The sequence below is a fragment of the Somniosus microcephalus genome, chromosome 16, assembly GCF_052327205.1.
Source record: "Somniosus microcephalus isolate GS21.2 chromosome 16, FLI_Smic_1.0, whole genome shotgun sequence".
NCBI classification, from domain to species: domain Eukaryota; kingdom Metazoa; phylum Chordata; class Chondrichthyes; order Squaliformes; family Somniosidae; genus Somniosus; species Somniosus microcephalus.
This window is the reverse complement of record NC_141002.1, coordinates 81,152,996-81,176,173: the sequence shown is the minus strand read 5'-3', so window position 1 is coordinate 81,176,173 and position 23,178 is coordinate 81,152,996. Positions and strand designations below refer to the sequence as shown.

General features: G+C 44.1%; 1 protein-coding gene across 1 annotated transcript in view; it reads left to right on the top strand.

The window, feature by feature from the left end:
- The window catches only part of LOC147106323 (tryptophan 5-hydroxylase 2-like), a 55,058-nt gene extending 32,111 nt beyond the window's left edge, over nt 1-22,947 (top strand). The window contains exons 8-11 of the mRNA XM_086009728.1: nt 1,831-1,957; nt 5,938-6,033; nt 6,137-6,270; nt 20,761-22,947. Coding sequence (XP_085865854.1) covers nt 1,831-1,957; nt 5,938-6,033; nt 6,137-6,270; nt 20,761-20,935 — 532 coding nt within the window. The 3' untranslated portion in view covers nt 20,936-22,947. The remainder of the gene's footprint in view (nt 1-1,830; nt 1,958-5,937; nt 6,034-6,136; nt 6,271-20,760) is intronic.
- Nucleotides 22,948-23,178: the final 231 nt, after the last annotated feature.

Below are 23,178 nucleotides of genomic sequence, written 5' to 3'. Positions count from 1 at the left end.
AGGGTACATATCGACTTTGCCATGGACTCAATGTTCTTAATCGCGGTGGATGTACACTCCAAGTGGCCGGAGGTATTAAAGATGTCCTCCACCACCACGGAAAGAACCATCACAGTATTAAGGACCATATTCGCCAGGAATGGGCTGCCTGAACAGATCTGTTCTGATAATGGACCGCAATTTGTATCCGAAAAATTCAGGAAGTTCTTAAAAAACAATGGGGTTAAGCACTACACGTCTGCCCCATACCATCCCGCCACCAATGGATTGGCTGAAAGGTTTGTCCAGGCCTTCAAGAAGGCCATAAAGGCCATGGGTAATGAAGACATAAATCTACAACATAAGGTAGATAACTTCTTGTTTGCGTACAGGAATGCAACACATGTGGTTACAAACCAAACCCCCGCCATGATGTTTTTCAATAGAAGCCTAAGATGCCGGCTGGATTTGGTCAAGCCAAACGTCAGAAGGGACGTAGAGAACTGGCAATTTCAAAGCATGAATGAAAGGCCAACTAGAACCTTCCAGATAGGTCAACCAGTTTTGGCCCGGGACTACCGTACCGAGAAATGGCAGCCTGGAACTATTTGCACACGACTAGGACCGCTGATGTATACCTTGGACATTGGAGAAAGCATAATAAGGCGCCATGCTGACCAGATCATAGAGTCATCCGAAAAAGGACAACCTACACCACAACTCTATACGCCTAGTGATGAAGCAGAGATACCCATAGTATCTACCTCCGATCCGGTGATACTGGAACCAGATGAACCCGACACTGGCATTGAAGCCGAATCGACCTTGCCAAAAGAACCTACTACACCACCGAGGCGTTATCCGGACCGAGTCAGGAAGCCTCCAGAGAGACTGAATTTGTAATTGATTAACTTCAGCAAATGTGTATATTATTGTTCTTGTAAAAATGTTATTTAATGATTACTTAAAATGTTATGTACTATTTATCTAAAAGGGGAGGAATTGTAGTGTATGTACCTTTAAGAGGAACTATGTTTTTGAAGCCCCTGTATACTGTAGTACCAGTAGTGACCACTCGGGTATATAAGCCTGTATAGCGTCTTGTGTAGTTAGTTCACCTCCAGACTTTGTTCAGTAAACACTTGTTAAATCAACTCCTGCATTCCGTGTCTCCATTAACACACGGATCTAACAGTTTTACTGCTGTACCACTGAACACTGACTCACTAATGTAAATGCCAAACTCCATTGGGCACTGATGGGAAAACTGATTTTAACAGTCATTTTTACTGTGGCTTGTTAGTAAATTGCATAGAATTTACAGCACAGAAACAGGCCATTCGGCCCAACTGGTCCATTCTGTTTATGCTCCGCACTAGCCCCTTCTCACCCCTCTTCATCTCACCCCATCAGCATAACCCCTTCTATTCCTTTCTTCCTCATGTGTTTATCTAGCTTCCCCTTAAATACATCTGTGCTAGTCGCCTCAACTACTCCCTGTGGTAGCGAGCTCCACATTCTAACCACCTTTTGGGTAAAGAAGTTTCTCCTGAATTCCCTATTGGATTTATTCGTGACTATCTTATATTTATGGCCTCATGTCCTGTGCCTTTTAGTCCTCTCCATTAAAAAAGCAGTGTGTAAGCAACAAAATCCACACAAATGAACCTTATTACATTTATGAAGTTGTAATTGAGCACTCTGTTACATAATTTCCTGAATATGTCTCTATATACAGTGTGTGTGCATGTCTGCTTGTAGCTGGTGAAGCCTATGTACAAGTTAATTTAACTATTATACATTGCTATGTATGTGTACAATATAATCCTCTTTTCACTCTGTATTTTTCAGAGATACATGCCATGAGCTGTTGGGACATGTACCTCTTCTGGCAGATCCAAGTTTTGCACAGTTTTCACAAGAACTAGGTCTTGTTTCTCTTGCTGCATTAGATGAAGATGTTCAGAAGTTAGCCACTGTAAGTTGCCTCTTGTTTGGAATTTCTTACAAGTACGGGGGTAATTCAACCATGTGCCTATATGTCCAGAGCCTGTGCCACCACAAGCCCATTTCTGCCACTTTCCCAAAACTGAGGCTTACTGTTCAATGTTCTGTTTGATTTCTTGATTGTTTGTTTGTCTGCAATGACTGGATATAGTAAGTGTTGAATTTATTAACACTCCCAGATGGCTTTCATCTTCTCCCCAAGTCAGTTCAGCAGCATTCATTGAGGTAGTATGGTCCTCATTTATCTGCACTGATTTGAATTGAATTGAATTTGTCCTATTTCCATGTGTAGTCTTGCTTCCACTCCAGTGCTATCTCCCCTGTATTCATTGACTTCCTCCCAATGACCGTCAGCACTTTGTAGATTTCTCAGGTATATAAGAACCTACACAAATGGGACATAAGTCAGCGATGGAGCTACAACATTGCATCATCAATTTTTTCAGTGCAGGTCCCCATTGAGAGCACAGATTCAGTGAATTTACCCTATATTGTCCATCCTTGGGGATTAAAAAAAATAAAAATTTATGGGATGTGGGCGTCACTGGCAAGGCCAGCATTTATTGCCCATCCCTAATTGCCCTCGAGAAGGTGGTGGTGAGTTGCCTTCTTGAACCGTTGAAGTCCATTGCAGGATTTATTGGTTTGAGCCCACTAAGCTTGTCCAAGACCTCTGCAAAACTAATGTCAAAGTTGTTAAGTTTAGCGAAGTTTAAGGTGGCCACTAGTGTTGTTTTTAGTCCCCTCTTTGCCACCTGAGCACCTTTTTTCATGTTTTTGGAGGTTCTTTGCTAATGGCACTGAGTGTCAACTCCCTCGTCCCCAGGATTGCAGAAAATGTGCAACGACCCCCCACCAGGGCTGCCAAGGTATCACACTGGGCACTCTCTCGTTTCTTCCTTACCCACCTTGGACACCAGCTCACTCTTGCATGTCAGCCTTGGCTCAGTGGCAGCACTCTCGCCTCTGAGTCAGAAGGTTGTGGGTTCAAATCTCATTCCAGTGACTTGAGCTCATCATTTAGGTTCATACAGTACTGAGGAACTTTGTTGAATTTCACTTCTCAAATGTGCTCTTGTATAGGGTGTAACAGATACTAATATCGATGTCATACAGACATTTAGCACATTGCTCCCATATTTAGATCAGTCAGACATTTTCTGTTGCTTGCTGTTACATAGAAACATAGAAAAATAGGAGCAGGAATAGGCCATTCGGCCCTTCGAGCCTGCTCCACCATTCAATATGATCATGGCTGATCCTCTATCTCAATACCATATTCCTGCTCTCTCCCCATACCCCTTGATGCCTTTTGTGTCTAGAAATCTATCTATCTCCTTCTTAAATATGTTCAGTGACTTGGCCTCCACAGCCTTCTGTGGTAGAGAATTCCACAGGTTCACCACCCTCCGAGTGAAGAAATTTCTCCTCATCTCAGTCCTAAATGTCCTACCCCGTATCCTGAGACTGTGACCCCTCATTCTAGACCCCCCAGCCAGGGGAAACATCCTCCCTGCATCCAGTCTGTCTAGCCCTGTCAGAATTTTATACGTTTCAATGAGATCCCCTCTCATTCTTCTAAACTTCTAAACTCTAGCTTTCAGACGGCATCAGATATTTCTTTCATGCTCAGTGCCAAGGACTATTCCTGTAAGAGAGCCTTTCTTGCCTGCAGAACAAAGTTTGACCGTATGTGTATAATATCTAGCAATGTGGTGCTGCCGAGAATCGAACAAAACAATACTGGTAGTATAATTGGCTTACTGCAAGTTGTGTTTTCCTAGTCTTCAGAAAGTGGAAAACCAGTAAATCTTGTGGCTTGGGCTATAATGTATGAATCAAGTTTATGTTAAACATGAAATAGTATCAAACGATCAACACAGCAGATTTCACTTGATTCCAGAACAGTAACAATAACTTGTATTTGTATCGTGCTCCTCACGCGCAGGAAGATGTCTCTCAATGCTTTATAACAAGAAGAAAAGGGATGCAATGGACACTGAAGATGGAGAAAGGGAAGAGAGTGGAGAAGTTAGGATGGGGAATAAAAGGCACAGCCAAAGAGGAGGATTTTGAAAGCAGGGAGAGAAAATGCAAGGGGGAGGAAACCGAGTACAGAATTTTTTTAAATATTCGTTCCTGGGATGTGGGTGTCGCTGGCAAGGCCAGTATTTATTGCCCATCCCTTGTTGACCTTGCGAAGGTGGTGGTGAGCCGCCATCTTGAACCGCTGCAGTCCATGTGGTGAAGGTACTCCCACAATGCTGTTAGGAAGGAAGTTCCACCATTTTGACCCAGCGACGATGAAGGATCGGTGACATATTTCCAAGTCAGGATGGTGTGCAACTTGGAGGGGAACTTGGAGGTGGTGGTGTCCCCATGCATCTGCTGCCCTTGTCCTTCTAGCTGGTAGAGGTCACGGGTTTGGGAGGTGCTGCCAATGAAGGCTTGGCGAGTTGCTGCAGTGCATCTTGTAGATGGTACACACTGCAGCCACGGTGCACCGGTGATGGAGGGCAGGAGCGTAGTGGCTGAGCGGGTGGCTGCTGAAGCTTGGATTGAACGACGCAAAAGACCAAGGAAAAGTCTGATGTCATTTGCAGCGATGCAAGGCTGGTGGTGATCAATAATGTCGGGAGGGGTAAGGCCGTTGAGATGTAAAACTAGGGTGAGAGTTTTGAAATTGATGTGCTGGGGCACTGGAGCTTGGTGAAGGCAGGGTGTGCGGGACCTGGTGCTGGTGCGGAAATAAGCTCTGGTATTTTGGATGAATTCAACCTTGGGACGGTTATGTGGGGAGGTCAGCTGGAAGGGCATTGGAAAACACGAGCATAAAGGTGATGAAGGTATGGACTAGGACTTTGGCCGCAGAAACGGAAAGAAAGGGGCGGTGGTGGCCGGTGTTGTGGAGGTAGAAGAAGGTAGCTTTAGGAAGGAACTGATGTATGGCGGGGGGAAGAAAGCTGAGCTTAGGGCCAGGCAGAACGCTATGATTACGCACTTGGTGTAGGATGTAGCAACAGGACTTTGTAATTAGCTTGCGTACAATAATTCATAAAGAATTGCTTTAAGTTCAGTGAGCTTCCCAAATTAGTAAATTGTGCATATGTGTGTTATATACAGTCAAACCTTGTTATGACAGAAGATTTGTAATACTGTAGTGTCTTTTGTTATCACAAAGGTCACTAGGACAATTCAGACTTAAGTATAATGAAATTCTGACAGAAATTACAGCGGCAGGCATTGCTGTACCACATAGTGCTGGGAAATAGATTAGTTGATAAGCTTTCCATATACTAAGACACCACTCTCATCACAATGTAGATGTGACACTTGTAGAATAACAAAAAGGATTTTTGATGTTGCATCCTTGAAAATAATCTACAACTGGTATTATCACTACTACTTGCATGATTGTTGCTATTTTCAAGATCTATAATAAAAAATCAATTGTACAATTAATATGTCATGCCTGAGTAAATTGGTTTTTGCGACAATCTCCTTATAACAGCATTTTCAATATCATTCTTGATAGCACTTGCCTGTGAACAAACTGACTTGGTCTATTTAGGTTTGATTGCTCTGCATTTGAGAATCTGCGTGATTATAAAAGAACTTGGTAATTATCACGGTTAGCGATTAACAGGTTCAGTTCTGGTGATTCATAGTTACGCTGGTTGACGACAGAGAGAATGTGGTTGCCACAGTTACAGTTACCTAGCACTGCTCCTGGGATAGATGATGTACTACAGAATGTGCAGTTGCGTGAATTGCCACAAGAGCCTGCGAGTTAATCTATTTACTCATCATATCATGCAGGACATATAAAAAAAACAGCAAATTACTCATGTAGTTGCTTGAAGTACTATTGAATGCAAGAGCCATTTTTTGGTGACTTAACAGGAATTATAAACAGTCACAGTAATCTGCAATTTCTGTGTCACTCTGCAGTGCTACTTCTTTACTGTGGAGTTTGGGCTCTGTATGCAAGAAGGACAACTACGTGCTTATGGTGCGGGACTTTTGTCTTCTATCGGAGAACTAAAGGCAAGAAATTGCTTTTTGATTTACTTTTTCTCTACTTACAATAAAATCTGCTTGTAGTCCATAACCAAGTGATTTCTGTTTTACCCATAACTGTCTCTCGCAGCATGCACTGTCGGACAAAGCCATTGTGAAGCCATTTGAGCCAAAGACAACCTGCACCCAGGAATGCCTCATCACCACCTTCCAGGAAGCTTATTTTTTGTCAGAGAGCTTTGAGGAGGCCAAGGAGAAAATGAGGCAAGTAATTGCTGTCCTCCAAAATCTAGAGCTGACTGTTGGGGAATATTAGCAGACAAGTGCTCAATTCATTCGCATGGCATTCCTTTGCTATTTTAGTGGAGGAGTTAACCTATGTAAAATAAACTGGTTAGAATGGGAGAGACAGAACTATCAATTGAACCCATTAAGCATCTTAACAAAGACCCCACCGCTGACAGCGGGCGCATTGGTGTTGATGCGGTTTGCCCGCTCTAACAAGTGGACAGTAAAACTGCTATAAAGCGATCAAAACTGAAAGTGACTGCAACACAAGTCCGAGAGAACATATCGGAGTGGTGAACATGAAGAGAAATTAGCAGGTAAATCTTATTCACCAGCTCCAATATCACAACGGTGATAGCCACCGTTAGATCCACCATTGCCTGAAATAGCCGACATGCTTAAAATGTTATAATAGCCTTTGTAATTGACTCCTATGTTAATGGGAAATGACTAGCGCCATTTGCCCACTTTAGGTGGCTGCCCGTAATAAGCGCGCATGATGTAAGTGGCGGGGACTGTACGCACATCAGTAATTTCTAGCTCAAATCTCTGTTGTTTCTTGAATCTATTAGCTATTATTAGCTTAGATAATCAAGTTGTCATTGGTAGTTAAGTGGGATATAAACCCAGTCAGCTTGTCCTTTGATGTGGAGATGCCGGTGTTGGACTGGGGTGGACAAATGTAGGAAGTCACACAACACCAGGTTATAGTCCAACAGCTTTATTTGAAATCACAAGCTTTCGGAGCGCTGCTCCTTCGTCACTTCACCTGACGAAGGAGCAGCGCTCCGAAAGCTTGTGATTTCAAATAAAGCTGTTGAACTATAACCTGGTGTTGTGCAGCTTGTCCTTTGTCTTTCTTTAAAGGGGCGCTGTCTTCATACAAAACAAGTACTTGGCAAAACCTTTCCCCCTCATTTGTTTACAAGCATGCAACACAATTGCAGAATAGCTCATGAAAATAACATTGAAGTTCACCAAACATCTTTTGTGAAAGAAATAAAATTACAGTTTTATTTTTTTGAAAATATAGTTTGCAGTGATGCTGGACAAACCACATTCTGGGTACAACTGCTGGACTCTTCCCCGTACACCCTGCAAAAAAAAGGAGTGACGCTAGCACTCCACGTGGTGAAATTCGATGGCCAATTACTACTTTGTGTGATAATAAAAAGGAAGAGCCGTGAATGCTAGAAGTTTGAAATAAAAACAGAAAATGCTGGAAATATGCCAACATTTTCTGTTATTACTTTGTGTGGCCTGGGGAAAAAAAAACCTGTTTGGGGAATTGTGACTGGGAGCATTGGAAGAGGTATCGGAGTCTGGGGGAATGTTTATTTGTAGAATGCTAATTCTGCTTAATAGGAAGCGTGGGCAGTTCATTCTGTGCGTCATGTTCTCTTTTTTGTTTTGAGATTTTTGATTATTTTTCCCTTCATGGGAAGGATTTGGGGATTGAGTCATGCTTAAGTATTGTGTTTGAAAACAAAGTGAATTCACACAGGTTTAAAAAAAGCGGCAGGCATTGAAGAGACAGAAATATCAATTGAGCCCATTAAGCATCTTAACAAAGACCCCACTGCTGATAGCGGGCGCATTGGTGTTAATGCGGTTTGCCTGCTATAACAAGTGGACAGTAAAACTGCTATAAAGCGATCAAAACCCGATTGCTCTGCAGCGAGCCGGCACGGACTGGCCGAATGGTCTCTTTCTGTGCCTCTATGACTCTATGGGCTGGATTTTGTGAGTGGTGACGAGTTGGAGGCGGGACTGCTGCTTGTCGTGTTAATGTCCCACCTCCATCCTCGTCTGACCAACCAGAGTGATTTCCCCCTGATTGAGCTTGTTAAGCCCGCCCTGCGGGCTCAGTAGGCCAATTAGGGAGGAAGTCACTGACAGAGCATGTCAACATCAGACGTGCTATCTGTCAAGACTTCTTGAAAGAAGAAATGTCAGCATTTGACAACTCTGTGAAGCTGTCAAACACTGACATTCTCTTTAGTTTGATGAGTCCTTGTGTTTAGGACTCATCAAACCTTTCAAATTTGTAAATTTCACATGGCTGTTGGTTCGGAGGTTCCAACAGCCAGTCTGTGAAATTGACAAGGAGGATGTCAGCTCTCTCGATCCACCGCGGCTGAAGGCTGTAGGAAGAAAACAAGGTAAGTGAACACTTTTTAAAACTTATCACTCACCTTCCATACTTACCACTCCACACTTGCACCCATCACTCACCTCTACATCTTACTTCCAGGTGCCTCCGACCGCCGCAGAACTCCTCCACGTCTCCTCCAACCTGGCGGGGTTCTCCGAGGTCGGGAAGCCTTCACCTGTGAAGGTAAAATGGCACTAATCCTTTTTTCTGCCTGTTAACAAGCAGTTAAAAGGATTAAATGCTTTTCCCGCCTCCAGGAGACGGGACCCGAAGCTGCCCATCTTCCTGCCTCCTGGCAAAAGGGCACGGAGGCGGGATGAGGGCGGGTTTGCCATCCGCCCCCACTTTCTCCAAATTTACCGGCTGTCCCGACTCCATGCCCGCCTCCTCGGGGCTTGGAAAATCCAGCCCTATGTGTATTAAAGCCAGACAAGCCAGTTTGTGGAATGCCACAGTCTATAGTCTATTTCAAACAGATACAATGAGGTTCAAGTGTCTCATCCAGGCCTCCTTGCCAGGATGAAGAGAGGTAGCTAGTTTTGTTGACAGGTCTATTGGTGAATGACTGAACAGGGAGGACGTCGATGTCACAAACATCCTCCTTCTGGGAATGCAGAGAAAAGGACAAAGGGAAGCATGGGCAGTCAGGTTTTAAACAAGAGGCTGTGAGGTGTAGACCAGGAGCCCAGAGTTGGAAGCTAAAGGTCAGTTTTTGCAGTTAGAAGTTGTCTAGAAAGAAGGATATTGCCAATAACAAGGAAGTCAGCTACACCAGGGACAGAGAACGTGGTTTATTATTTTTTTTCTCATGTTTCAAAGAGAGAAGTGAGATTGACTTGAAGGGGAAGTGGTTTTGCCTGTTACTCTGTATGCTCACAAACTGCTTTATTTTTTAAAGACAGTAAAATGATTTGTATCTGATCATATCTAAGTGTTTCAGTCTGCCTTCAGAAAGATTGCAGAAGTGCACATAAGGACACTTGTGAAAGACATATGACAATCTAGTTCAGATCAAAAGGGGGCCCCCTATTTTTACACCCTAGGTTATGCTATTGTAGAATTAGATATTGGGCAATACAGGCACGCTCCTGAACATAGGGCGCTCAGGGTGATCAGCACCACTATATCCGAGAGAGTATTTAAGGCATACCCAAAACGTGTAACAGTGATCATGCCCAAAGATCAGCCCTACTAACAGAAAGTGCTGCGTGAAATTCAAAAGCTTACGGAGCACAATTGAGGCCGGACCCAGTGCAGTGACTTCTTGGCCACCCCATAGTGCTCAACCTAGTCTCAAATATGGGACACGCCTCTGGGAATCCTACTTGCAGCAACCTGAAATTGCAGCAGGTGGATCTCCTATCTAGTCTATGTGAGATGAGATGTTGTGGAACATTCACTTACTAAGGCTGAACCAAGAGAAATTCTCCCAAATCTGGTTCCTTTTTTGGCCTATTACCAACAGGTGACATGGCAATATAACCCATATAGCCAACACAATGGGGGTGAATTTCTGCAGGAGATTACACTGTTTCCAGGGGCTTCTGTGGCTCTTCCAGTGAAGTTACGGCAGATGAGATCCCATGCCAAGAATTTATCCCTTCACGTGAGAGAGACGGGCTCAAGCCACTTCCTTGTGGAAATTCACAAAGTTAAGGCAATGCAGCCCAAAAGGTCCAACGGATTTCAACATCACTGCAACAGGCAGCCACAGTCACCAGCAATACCACTCACTAGAACAAGCTCCTTCAGCCATCCATGGGCTGCTATGTAAAGTTCACTTCCTGTTTCTTGATATCTGTTTCATGCTCACTGAACAACATATACTGCACACTAGACGAACAATGTATCAATGTGTGATTATGGATAGAAGCTTCAGCCTTGGTGGGGCATAAAACGGGCGATATCGGATCGGCCGCCCATTATACGCCCCACCCGATTGACTTCAAAGGTGTATGTTTTTCAAATGATAGCAATTGAAATAATTTAAAAAGTTAGATTATACATATTAAGAATGGTAGCGGAATATTGCTTAATTTAGGAAAAGAACAGGATCAACATAGATTTGTTCAGAATAACTGCATCAGCAGGACACTTCTCACTACATCATCAGAATTGTAGATATGGTTGGTGGCATCTTGGCAACTGTGGCGAATCAGGCTGTTGATCACCCTGACAGCCTTACTTCATGCAGTGCCACTGAACGCAGGACATGCTGCGATTGGGCTGCTTTTGAGGAAGCACATAATATTACAGTTAGTCAGGCATTCGTATGTCTTAGTGGTAGGCTGAGGGATGACCTGATAGAGGTCTTATAAGGAATTCAGGAGAAACTTCTTTACCCAAAGAGTGGTAAGAATGTGGAACTCGCTACCACATGGAGTAGTTGAGGCAAATAGCATAGATGCATTTAAGGGGAAGTTGACACATGAGAGAGAAAGGAACAGAAGGTTATGCTGGTCAGGTTCGATGAAGTAGGGTGGGAGGAGGCTCGTGTGGAGCATAAACACCGGCATAGACCAGTTGGGCTGAATGGCCTCTTTCTGTGCTGTACACTTGATGATGTAACTTGATGATGATGATGTGCTTTCACTTGTGCTGTTACAACCTCCTTTGGGAATATGAACAACTGGCTACATTAATTATCTTACCAAAGTGAAATATATTCAGCTCTGTCTGCAGGTGTGTGAGTACCAATGGGTGCGCACAGAGCACTTCTAATGCAGCCTGGGTATAGTAGCCTAGTGGCTATGGTATTGGACTAGTGACCCAGAGGTTGAGTTTAAATTCCACCATTGAAAATTGTGACATTGAATTATGGGCTAACATCAGTCAAATGACCATGAAAGCCGGTGGATTGTTGGTCTCCATGTGACTTCAGTTGCACACTATGTAGTTGATTCTTAATGCTCCCAGGGAAACTAGGATGAGCCTTGCCAGTGTTGTCAACATCCCAAGAACAAAAAAATGTCTGACCTGCCTGATATCCTTCTGTTGGTCTTACTTTTCTACTTCCAGACATGTCAGATGGGAAAGTCCCATAGGTGCTAGTAATGGGACTGGGGGCAAAATAATTAGAACAATTGGCAGTGAACCTAAGTGCCAATAGAAATAAAAAAAACAAATACTGAAGACACGTAGCCAAGAAATGAACAACATCGACTGTAACGTTACCGTATCCTTCTATTGCCTAGCAACCGTGGATACCCGGTTCATATGGGTGTGGTTATGAATGGACGTCCTGCACGCACCAACATCAGGAAATGGTGTGCTGGACGTCCCCACCCATATTTTAATACTTAAATGAAGCTCCCAGCTTTTTCAAATGGATGCTTTCTGCTCTGCTGGAAACAAGTATGTGATGTAAAGTGGGCAGAGATCTGTAATACTGGGTCTCTTCTCGCTTTTTCGTTCAGGTCCACTCAGTTCATGCTCAGAATCGGGCAGTTCGCCTTTAAACATCCAGGCTTTATGTGGCATGGTGGTTTGCTGCACCATATACGGGCGAGCAAATGAGTAAGGGGAGGGAGATGAATAAGAAAAGAATGATACGAGGCTTGAAATTCAGATTCACCATGGCCCACTCCCTTCATGTTTTCAGATCCCTCTATGCCCAGGTTGGCCTGTTCATGTTGACTGGGGTGGGGTGGGGGGGAATTAAGTGAGGAGAGAACCTCCTCCATTTCTGGTCTTATTCCTCCTGTTATAAATTGCTTTGTCCTGCAAGCATAGAAGTATTTCTGAGATGTTGGAAATTTGAAGAGCATTTAGACAAGTGACTGCCAGGTGGCCTCCCTTGTGTGTGAGCAAATTAACATGCCTCATGTAGGGTGGTGGTGTAATAAGTTAACCTTGTGGGGTTATCTTTCCAAATGGCCCTGCAATACTAGTTCCCCTTTACAGTGGCAGTGGTGAAGTGTGCCCTACTCCAGTGTGGGCCTGAATGTGAAATTTGGAACAAATTGTTTTGTGAGGGCTTAGCATGAAACCTCAATCAGGATGAGGGGAAACTGTTAGTGGCCTGCATACTTTGCCATCTCCTTGATATAGTGCAGCACTGGCTAGCTGTACCTTGGCTGTTAAATGTTTTATTTAACTGGTCCCATGTCTTTTAGATGTTTATCATTGCATGCACTCAAGTAGCCACCCCCCGCCTAGGTGGGCAAGGCGCCCTAGCAAAGGAAACCCTCCTTTGCTTTACTTCTTCCATCTGCACCTGAGGTGCTGCTCCATTGTCCTGGCAGGACTTTGTCTCTGCACATCCCTTTAAATGGCCTATGAGAGCTGCAACTTCAGGCTATTTCCCACTTTCCACTTACATTGTGGGTTGGATTTTGTCAATGGGGGCGCGACTGCTGGTTTTTGGGTTTTAGTCCCGCCTCCAACGACGTCCGGCCAACCCATGCTATTTTCCCTTGATTGACCTTGTTAAGCCCGCCCTGCGGGCTTAGACGGCCAATTAAGGGAAAGCCAGTGACAGAAGATGTCAGCGTATGATGTTTCAGAAGCTGTCAAACACTGACAATCTCTGTTCTAAGGTGAGTCCTTGTACTGAAGACTCACCAAACCTCTTTCCTCAGCAGAAATCAGATGGCTGCTGCATCCGAGACTGGCCAGTGCTAAACTTGCTGCTTCATAATCTCACAATTTCAGTGCCTAATATCAAAAAAGTCACCCAACAGTTAAGCCGTTGTACGCGCAAACAAAGAGAATTGAAATCAGCTGAGTTAAGATTTAAATTAAAACATGTTTGATCTAACTTTGTTGTATAGAGCAATTTCAAGAGATTTTCCTCACATATTGATGAAATGAGGGTACAATCGATCACACTTACATAATGGTAGATGTGCTTTGCAGGGAGTGCCCGCACAGAGTTTTATGTGTTGGGAGCGCATATCAGGGTTAAGGACATCTCCTCTGGGCTGGAGAGAAACTTGGAGTGGGAGGGGGAGGATCCAGTTGTCGTGGTCCATGTTGGTACCAACGACATAGATCGGACAAGGAAAGAGGTTCTGCTGAGGGAGTATGAGCAGCTAGGGACCAAATTAAAAAGCAGAACCACAAGGGTAATAATCTCTGCATTACTACCTGAGCCACGAGCAAATTTGGCTAGGGTAAATAAAATCAGAGAGTTAAATGCGTGGCTCAAAGACTGGTGTGGGAGAAATGGGTTTTGCTTCTTGGGACACTGACACCAGTACTGGGACGGGAGAGAGCTGTTCCATTGGGACGGACTTCACTTGGCCAGTGCTGGGACTAGAATCCTGGCGAATCGAATAACTAGGGCTGTAGAGAGGGCTTTAAACTAATTAGTGGGGGGGGAGGTTTCAAGAGAGCAAAAAATAAAAATGTCAGCGGAGAAGGCAATAGAGCAAGGTAGCAGTGGGGAAATTAAAAACCAGAGCGTGTCAGGAAGAGACAGAATGTATAATGATAAAGGTAGAGTAGTAAAGGGGGTAAAAGCAGAAATAAATTGTCACAAAACATATTTAAAAGTTCTTTATCTGAATGCACGCAGCATTCGTAACAAAATAGACGAGTTGATGGTACAAATAACTACACATGAGTGTGATCTGGTGGCCATTACAGAAACATGGCTGCAAGGTGACCATGACTGGAAACTAAACATCCAGGGGTATTTGACAATTAGGAAGGACAGACAGGAAGGAAAGGGAGGTGGGGTGGCTATGTTAATAAAGGATGGAATCACTGCAATAGTGAGAAATGATATTGGGTCAAAGGATCAGGATAGTGAAACAGTTTGGGTGGAGATAAGGAATAATAAGGGGAAAAAGTCACTAGTGGGCGTAGTCAATAGGCCTCCTAACAGTTGCAACTCTGTTGGTCGGAGTATAAATCAGGAAATAGTTGGGGCTTGTAATAAGGGAACAGCTATAATCATGGGGGACTTTAACTTTCATATTGACTGGACAAATCAAATTGGGCAGGGCAGCCTTGAGGAAGAGTTCATAGAGTGCATTAGGGACGGGTTCCTTGAGCAGTATGTAACTGAACCAACCAGGGGGCAGGCAATCTTAGATCTGGTCCTGTGTAATGAGACAGGATTAATAAAAAATGTCCTAGTAAAGGATCCCCTTGGAATGAGTGACCATAACATGGTTGAATTCCAAATTCAGTTGGAGGGTGAGAGAGTTGGATCTCAAACCAGCGTACTAAGCTTAAGTAAAGGAGACTATGAAGGTATGAGAGCAGAGTTGACTAAAGTGGACTGGGAAAATAGATTAAAGTGTAAGACGGTACATGAGCAGTGGTGTACATTCAAGGAGATATTTCACAACTTTCAAGAAAAATATATTCCAGTGAGGAAAAAGGGGCGTAAAAGAAAAGACAGCCATCCGTGGCTAAGTAAAGTAAGAAAGGATAGTATCCGACTGAAAACAAGGGCATATAAAGTAGCCAAATCTAGTGGGGGGATAGAAGATTGGGAAGCATTTAAAAGCCAGCAAAGAATAACTAAAAGATTAATTAATAAAGGGAAGATAGATTATGAAAGTAAACTAGCAAAAAATATAAAAACAGATAGCAAGAGTTTCTACAGTTATATAAAAAGAAAAAGGGTGGCTAAAGTGAATGTTGGTCCCTTAGAGGACGAGACCAGGAAATTAGTGGTGGGGAACATGGAGATGGCAAAAACGCTGAACAAATATTTTGTATCAGTCTTTACAGTAGAGGACACTAAAAATATCCCAACACTGGACAAACAGGGGGCTATGGGGGGAGGAGCTAAACATGATTAAAATCACTAAGGAGGTGGTACTCGGTAAGATAATGGGACTAAAGGCGGATAAATCCCCTGGACCTGATGGCTTACTTCCTAGGGTCTTGAGAGAAGTAGCGGTAGGGATTGTGGATGCATTGGTGGTAATTTTCCAAAACTCCCTGAATTCAGGAAAGGTCCCAGCAGATTGGAAAACTGCTAATGTAACGCCCTTATTTAAAAATGGAGGCAGACAAAAGGCTGGAAACTATAGACCAGTTAGCCTAACATCTGTGGTTGGTAAAATGTTGGAGTCCATTATTAAGGAAGCAGTAACAGGACATTTGGATAAGCATAATTTAATCGGACAGAGTCAGCATGGTTTTACGAAGGGGAAGTCATGTTTGACAAATTTGCTCGAATTCTTTGAGGACGTAACAAACAGGGTGGATAAAGGGGAACCAGTGGATGTGGTGTATTTGGACTTCCAAAAGGCATTTGACAAGGTGCCACACAAAAGATTACTGCACAAGATAAAAAATCACGGGATTGGGGGCAAGATACTGGCATGGGTGGAAGATTGGCTATCTAACAGAAAACAGAGAGTTGGGATAAATGGTTCATTCTCGGGTTGGCAATCAGTAACTAGTGGTGTTCCGCAGGGGTCAGTGCTGGGACCCCAACTCTTTACAATCTATATTAACGATTTGGAGGAAGGGACCGAGTGCAACGTATCCAAGTTTGCCGACGATACGAAGATGGGAGGGAAAGCAGTGAGTGAGGAGGACATAAAAAACCTGCAAAAGGACATAGACAGGCTAAGTGAGTGGGCAAAAATTTGGCAGATGGAATATAATGTTGGAAAGTGTGAGGTTATGCACTTTGGCAGAAAAAAATCAAAGAGCAAGTTATTACCTAAATGGAGAGAAACTGCAAAGTGCTACAGTACAAAGGGATCTGGGGGTCCTGGTGCATGAAACACAGAAGGTTAGTATGCAGGTACAGCAGGTGATCAGGAAGGCCAATGGAATCTTGGCTTTTATTGCAAGGGGGATGGAGTATAGAAGCAGGGAAGTCTTGCTGCAGTTATACAGGGTACTGGTGAGGCCACACCTGGAATACTGCGTACAGTTTTGGTTTCCATATTTAAGAAAAGATATACAGGTACTTGCTCTCGAGGCAGTTCAGAGAAGGTTCACTCGGTTGATTCCGGAGATGAGGGGGTTGACTTATGAGGAAAGGTTGAGTAGGTTGGGCCTCTACTCATTGGAATTCAGAAGAATGAGAGGCGATCTTATCGAAACATATAAGATTGTGAGGGGGCTTGAGCGGGTGGATGCGGTGAGGATGTTTCCACTGATGGGTGAGACTAGAACTAGGGGGCATAATCTAAGAATAAGGGGCTGCCCTTTCAAAACTGAGATGAGTAGAAACTTCTTCACTCAGAGGGTAGTAAATCTATGGAATTTGCTACCTCAGAGAGCTGTGGAAGCTGCGACATGAAATAAATTTAAAACGGAGATAGACAGTTTCCTAGCTGATAAGGGAATAAGGGGTTACGGGGAGAGGGCAGGGAAGTGGACGTGAGTCCAAGTTCGGATCAGCCATGATCCTATTGAATGGCAGAGCAGGCCCGAGGGGCCGTATGGCCTACTCCTGCTCCTACTACTTATGTTATGTTCTTATGAATTTGAGCAGCATCCATATGTAGAAAATCCTGTGGGCTGCCGGGCCTGAATTTCTGATACACATCCTCAGTGCTTACAATTTAACACCAGCCATGTCACTCTGTATAATGTATTTGTAATGGTCTGATGAATAGCTTTAAGTTTATACTATTTAGCATAACAATACATAAGTATGTGTTCTTTGAAAAGGATTATGAGTGTGTAAGATTTGGATCACAGGTCACACACACATTACCCAAAGGGTCTTAGGAGTTGTAAGGCTTTTTATTAGAGAGCTACAGTTTAAGCATAATCAGATACTACATGCAATTGAAATAGATACAGTAGACATACAACCCGTGACAGATGAGGGCGATCTACGGCCCCGGAATGGAACGAAACAACAGGACGGACGGACGGTGAGACAGTACGATGGTCTCGGATTGGATGGATTCCTGTAGTCTGCTGCAGCGGTCACTTCCGTTGGGTCATCCCTCAAGCTGTTGGAGGTGTTAGGCCATCAGCCAGCATTGATCCACCTCAGAGGCTAAGCTTGACCAAGGTGTTAGGCTGTAGCCACCTCAGGGAAGCCTTCACCCCTGACTGCCTGTTTTCCTCTCTCGGTCATTTTTATACCTTATTTCGATGGGCTGATGGATACCTGGTGTCAATCATTTTTACCCATCCCATTGTTCAATTACAAGGGAGAGGCTACCTATGACAGCCCCCTCCCAGCCTCATGAGGTCATTTTACTCCTTATCTCTGTTCTAAAGGTCTTGTTGCCCTCTCGTAGACTGCTTGTTTATCCTACAGCTCCTTGCTGCAATCCATTATCAGACCTAGCTATGCCCACTTGAAGGCCTGTTTTTGTGTTCAGACCCTGTAATTCAGCTCTTTTTACAGCTATTTTTCTGACATGACTGGAATCTTTCTGTGCCATCAACTTAGGCAAACTGTTGATCTAGAGAACCCGTAACAGACTATTATTTATTTCAATCCACGATTTCTTACAAGTGTGCGTAAGCTTTTTCAATATCTCAACACAGTAATATCTGGATAGTTCGCTGGGATATTTTTGCCAGTGTAACTTGCCGTTGCGTTAAGCCAGAATGTGCTACTATTCCTTTGACAATAAATACAATTCTACTCAGTCCCCTCCCCTGTATACAAAAATTTAAATGGCTGCTTCAGGCCTATGATGTTTACATGGAGGAGTAGGAATCAAATGCACTGGTTATTTGAGATGGTGTACAGACACTTGTTACATAACTGATCAGCAAAAATAACCAGCCTGATGAACTTAATGACAGATCGGAGGCTAAAGAAAATGTTCTTTTAGCAAAAAAAGAGTGCAGTCTGTTTTATTGTACTTTTGTGGGGGCTAATTGTCCATTCAGTCATTAAAGTTATATTGATTTTAACCAAGAGGTACGGCTTCTTTATTTTTTTTCCCTCCTATTTTCTCCCTCCTCCCCAGGAGGTCCTTCTCGTCTGTGTTATTCTCAAGCAGGAGGGAGGCAAGGCCTGGTCTGTAGTTACTTTCATGGACACGGATGTGCTGCTGTTTTCGATCCACCAGGTGGTGTGGTTGCAGATCTAACCAGTCATTTGGAGCAAAGCTCAATCCTAAAATTAAACATGACTCTGTGGCCTAGAAATTGAGTTTTGGCTTAGCCAGGGCTTTAGCGCCGGAAGTTAGTGCCGGCGCTAAGTCCCCCTGCGCGCGCCAAAAATTCAGCAGGGCCGCGCCCAAACGGCTGCCGGCGCTACTGAAGGGTCTTTGCGGCGGTAAATCGGCGCTAACTGCCGTTTCGCGCCGCAATTCCGGCGCTGCGGCACCCGATGCGGTGCGGCAGGCTCGGGAAGTGCAGGCCTCCTCCTTCCCTTAAGGAGGAGCTGCCTGCACCCGATCGCGGCCCGCGAAAATCTTTTAAAAAATGAGCCCGGCACCTCGGACAAGTGCCGGGCTTGCTTCTGTTCCGGGGGGGGGGGGGGGGAAGTCCGGGGAGGGAGCTGCGGCCAGGCGGCCGGCGGGAAAGCGGCCGGCCGCCGCGGGGCCTTTAATGCGCCGGCGCAAAGACTCGTAAGACTCTGTTGCCAGAGTCTTAGTTGCGGCTGTCACGGGCGAGGCGGCCGCAACTGAATTTCGGCGCTGGGGCCCGTCGGCATGGCAACCGGGACGCTGCGCACACCGATGACGTCATCGGTGCCGGCGCAGGGCTACCGGTCTACCGCGGCGTAAGGGCCCCAGGCAATTTCGGTGCCGGCACCAAATGCAGCGCTAGGCCCTCTAGCGCCGCAAAATCGGCGCTAAGGGCACTCAATTTCTAGGCCTGTGTATTTAAATCGGTTTGTGATCTGTCTTCCTCTTTTTGATCATTAGCTCGTTCCTAACAGTTCTGTGGGTGAGGGATGGAGGAAGGGATCTCTCCCTGACAAGTTTTCTCTCCCATCCCTTATATGTGTAAGGATGTGTAGCGACCTTCATCGAGCAAAACTTAGCTAGTTCAGAATGCTTTTTACTATCAGAGGACTGGAACTAAATTCACTGCCAAAGTGATGATACGGCAAATGACAAGGCTGTTGTCAATCGGCCTTTGAACGTTTGAACTTTAGTAGATTAATATTTTGTTAGACTGTGGCTGCTGAGGTACTGGGAAGTTAGACTCTTTGGGCAGATATTCCCATTTGTAGAAGTGGGAGGATGAGGAGATTTTAGGACTGAGGTGAGTTAATACTCTATGGGACACGATAGCCCACTACTCCTGGGATGGGATCTGGTGTCCGTGGAGGGCAGATGAATATTTACCTTCACTGGGTCAAAATCCTGGCACTCCCTACCTAACAGCACTGTGAGAGTACCTTCACCACACAGACTGCAGCGGTTCAAGAAGGTGGCTCACCACCACCTTCTCAAGGGCTGTTAGGGATGGTTAATAAATACTGGTCTTGCCAGTGATGACCACATCCCGTGAGTAAATAAATTTAAAAAAATTATGGGGGAAAAATTCAGTTGTTTGCACCTCCCGTTAGCGCCTTAAGAGGGCGCCAATTGGGGCGCAAAGCAACTAGAGGCTGAGCGTGGCGATGTTTGTGCCGCTCGCGAAATTAACTAGACATTTTGCAGCGGCGCTAAACACTACCGCCACGGTCTCCTGCGGCGGCAGATTATGACGTCAGTCGAGTGCGCAATGCCCCGTTAGTGCCCCGGACCGGATATTGAGTGGCGCCCCCTGCCTTACCGCCTGCCGCTAGCAACGACAGGTTGAGGGGAGCGTTACACTGTCAGAAAGGGACTAGGGGAGCGCTAGCTAAAGGCGACCGCTTCCTGCCTTTTTTGGTCGGTGACATTTTTGCACCACGCATTCTGAGAGAGAGCGAGAGAGACTTCTGGAGAGATTCAAAGCTGTGTGAAGGAGTTTTGCGTACTGAGCAGCATTTTGCAGGTTCATTTTGATTTGCCCTTCCTTGCTTCGCCAGCGTTCTGAGGTAGCGCCTCGCTCCTCGGCCTTTGCGCCTTAAGACAGGTGTGAAGCGCCTGATTTAGCACTCCAATCACCTCCAGGGGTGATAAAAGCCAAGTTTGCTGTCGGAGGCGATAATTAGCGCCAGACGCTAAACTTTGCGCATGGCCGATAATGGCGCCCAAATGGGGCGATACTGAATTTTTCCCCCTATATATTTTGGATTTTTGTGAATTACTTTTGGGAATCAGGGAGCATTCTTTCAGGAGATTAAGCAGGCGAGAAGGAGTGCATGATGGGGTAGATTGCACAAGGTCTGTGGAAGGAGCCGGCTGTGTGGGTCAAATGGCTTTTTCTCATTCTATGTTCCTACATTCCTGTTATCCAATGTTACTTGTTAAACTGTTTGGGATACAATTCTAACTAAACTTTACTACAAATCATACATTTTATTCTTTCAGGGAATTTGCAAAATCAGTCAAACGCCCATACACTGTACACTACAACCCATATACCCAAAGCATTGAAATGCTAAAGGATACCAGAAGCATTGAAAAAGTTGTTCAAGACATCCGGAGTGATCTCGGCACAGTGTGTGATGCTTTATCAAAAATGAACAAATCCTTAGGAAGTTGACAGTGTGCACATAGATCTCATATTCATCCTGGTGTAAAAGCTGCTAGCAGGAATGACATTAACTACGGTGACGCAACCTATCCGCAAGATAATTAGTAACTTATTTGTATGTTTTAGTAAAGTTTCTACTGTTCTAGGATGTGCTCCACCACACCAAGACACAAAGAATATGATGGAAAACCCAGTCAATTCTGCATTCATTTGACAACAAAATGCACAAATAATAGACACATCCCACTGCTAGGAGGATGATCTCATAATATCAGCGTCTGTAGTTTAAACTGATTTCATTTGAGAGGGAATGCGATAAACCACAATCTATTGACCTGATTACGTTCCCAGTGAAACCTGGCAGAATTAACTGACTGAACAATGGTCAGTTATAGTGACGTTGGTAACAAATCAATGAGCTCATAAACTGATGATAGAAGTAGGCCTGTTTATGTTTCCAATATATAATAATATAAAAATGTGCCCCTCTCTAAATACATTCTGATTATTAAACTGATACCATTGTAAAAGAAAAAACCCAACATGCTTGAGGGTATGATCAAACATTTCATAGGTTAATTTTCTCCATTTCTCAAATATGAATTATTTTGAAATGAACTTTATATTTATATTGAGTTCATGGTTCGCCAATTTTCAGCTACATGGTTGAGATATTCTGACTTATTTCAGTTATATGTACAGGCACAGATAGGCAGGGGCACTCCAGAACTGTCTTTCCAAGCCTCACTGGTAAGAGTATGAAGCTCTGTCACAGTGACGTCAATGATGTCAAAAGTGACACTCTTGATGTAGTACGAAAAGAAAATACTGCAGATGCTGGAAATCTGAAATAAAAACAGAAAATGCTGGAGATACTCAGCAGGTCCAGCAGCATCTGTGAAGAGAGAAACAGAGTTAACGTTTCAGGTCGAGGACCCTTCGTCAGAACTTTTGATGTAGTGTCAGCCATGGCTCTGAGTCAAAAGGTTGTCAGGTCTAGCCCCACTCCAAGACAAGCACACAATCTAGACTGACACTTCGGTGCAGTACTGAGGGAGTGCTGTACTCTTAGGGCTGCTGTCTTTTGGATGAGATGCTTAAAGAGACCTCATCTGTCTATTTAGGTTGATATAAAAGGGATTTGCCCCCAATGTGTTGGCTAATATTTACACCTCAATCAACACCACCTAAATAGATTAACTGGTCATTCGTCTTTACTATTTGTGGGACCTTGTGATGCACAAATTAGCTGCTACTTTTGCCCAGATAAACAGTACCTGCACTTCAAAAGTAATTAATTAGCTGCAAAGTGTGTTGAAATGTCCTGGGGACATGAAAGATGTTGCATATGTTATAATTTTCACATGAGAATGAAAGAACTTGCATTTGATATACCTTTCTTGACCTCAAGGCATTGCAAAGTGCTCTGACAGCCAGTGAATTACTTCTTGAAGTGTAGTCACTGTTGTAAGGTAGGGAAAGGCTATCCCAGTCCAGGTGAGATGTGTTTAAATGGAGAATGAGGACTGGAAATCCATCACTGGTGTTATGAGATCACTCTTCGATATACAGACAGCGCTGCTGTATGTATTATCTTTATGATTTCAGGCAAAAGAGATTAAAGTAAAAGTAATGCCTGGTAATGGGTATACAAGTACTGTAAGAGCACAAGTGGAATAATTTAAGGATTTCAGAAGTGATGTCCAGCTTCAAATTTGGCCGTAATATGTGAGCCTCTCTTTTGTATGTTCTGGGCCAATGATTTTGTTTCACAGTTATCATCAGTACTGCTCTGTATTAATTGGCAAAAGATGTACTTTGTAAGATATTGATATGCTCCTATGTATAACCCTCTCCCCCCCTCCCACCCCAACCCCCTCTTCCTGCACTCAGTTAAGATACTCCAGCTACTGACCCAAAGAAAGCACCTAAATTTAAATACAAAAGCAAAATACTGCGGATGCTGGAAATCTGAAATAAAAACAGAAAATGCTGGAAATACTCAACAGGTCAGGCAGCATCTGTGGAGAGAGAAACAGAGTTAATGTTGGTCATCGACCTGAAACGTTAACTCTGTTTCTCTCTCCACAGATGCTGCCTGACCTGCTGAGTATTTCCAGCATTTTCTGTTTTTAACCCAAATCTAAATGATGGTTGAGAATGGGAATTCAAATGCAGGCCCTCAGAACAGGCGTTTGGTGCAACTTTACTTGAGCTATGAGCTTGTCTGACATACACATAAAACTATATGA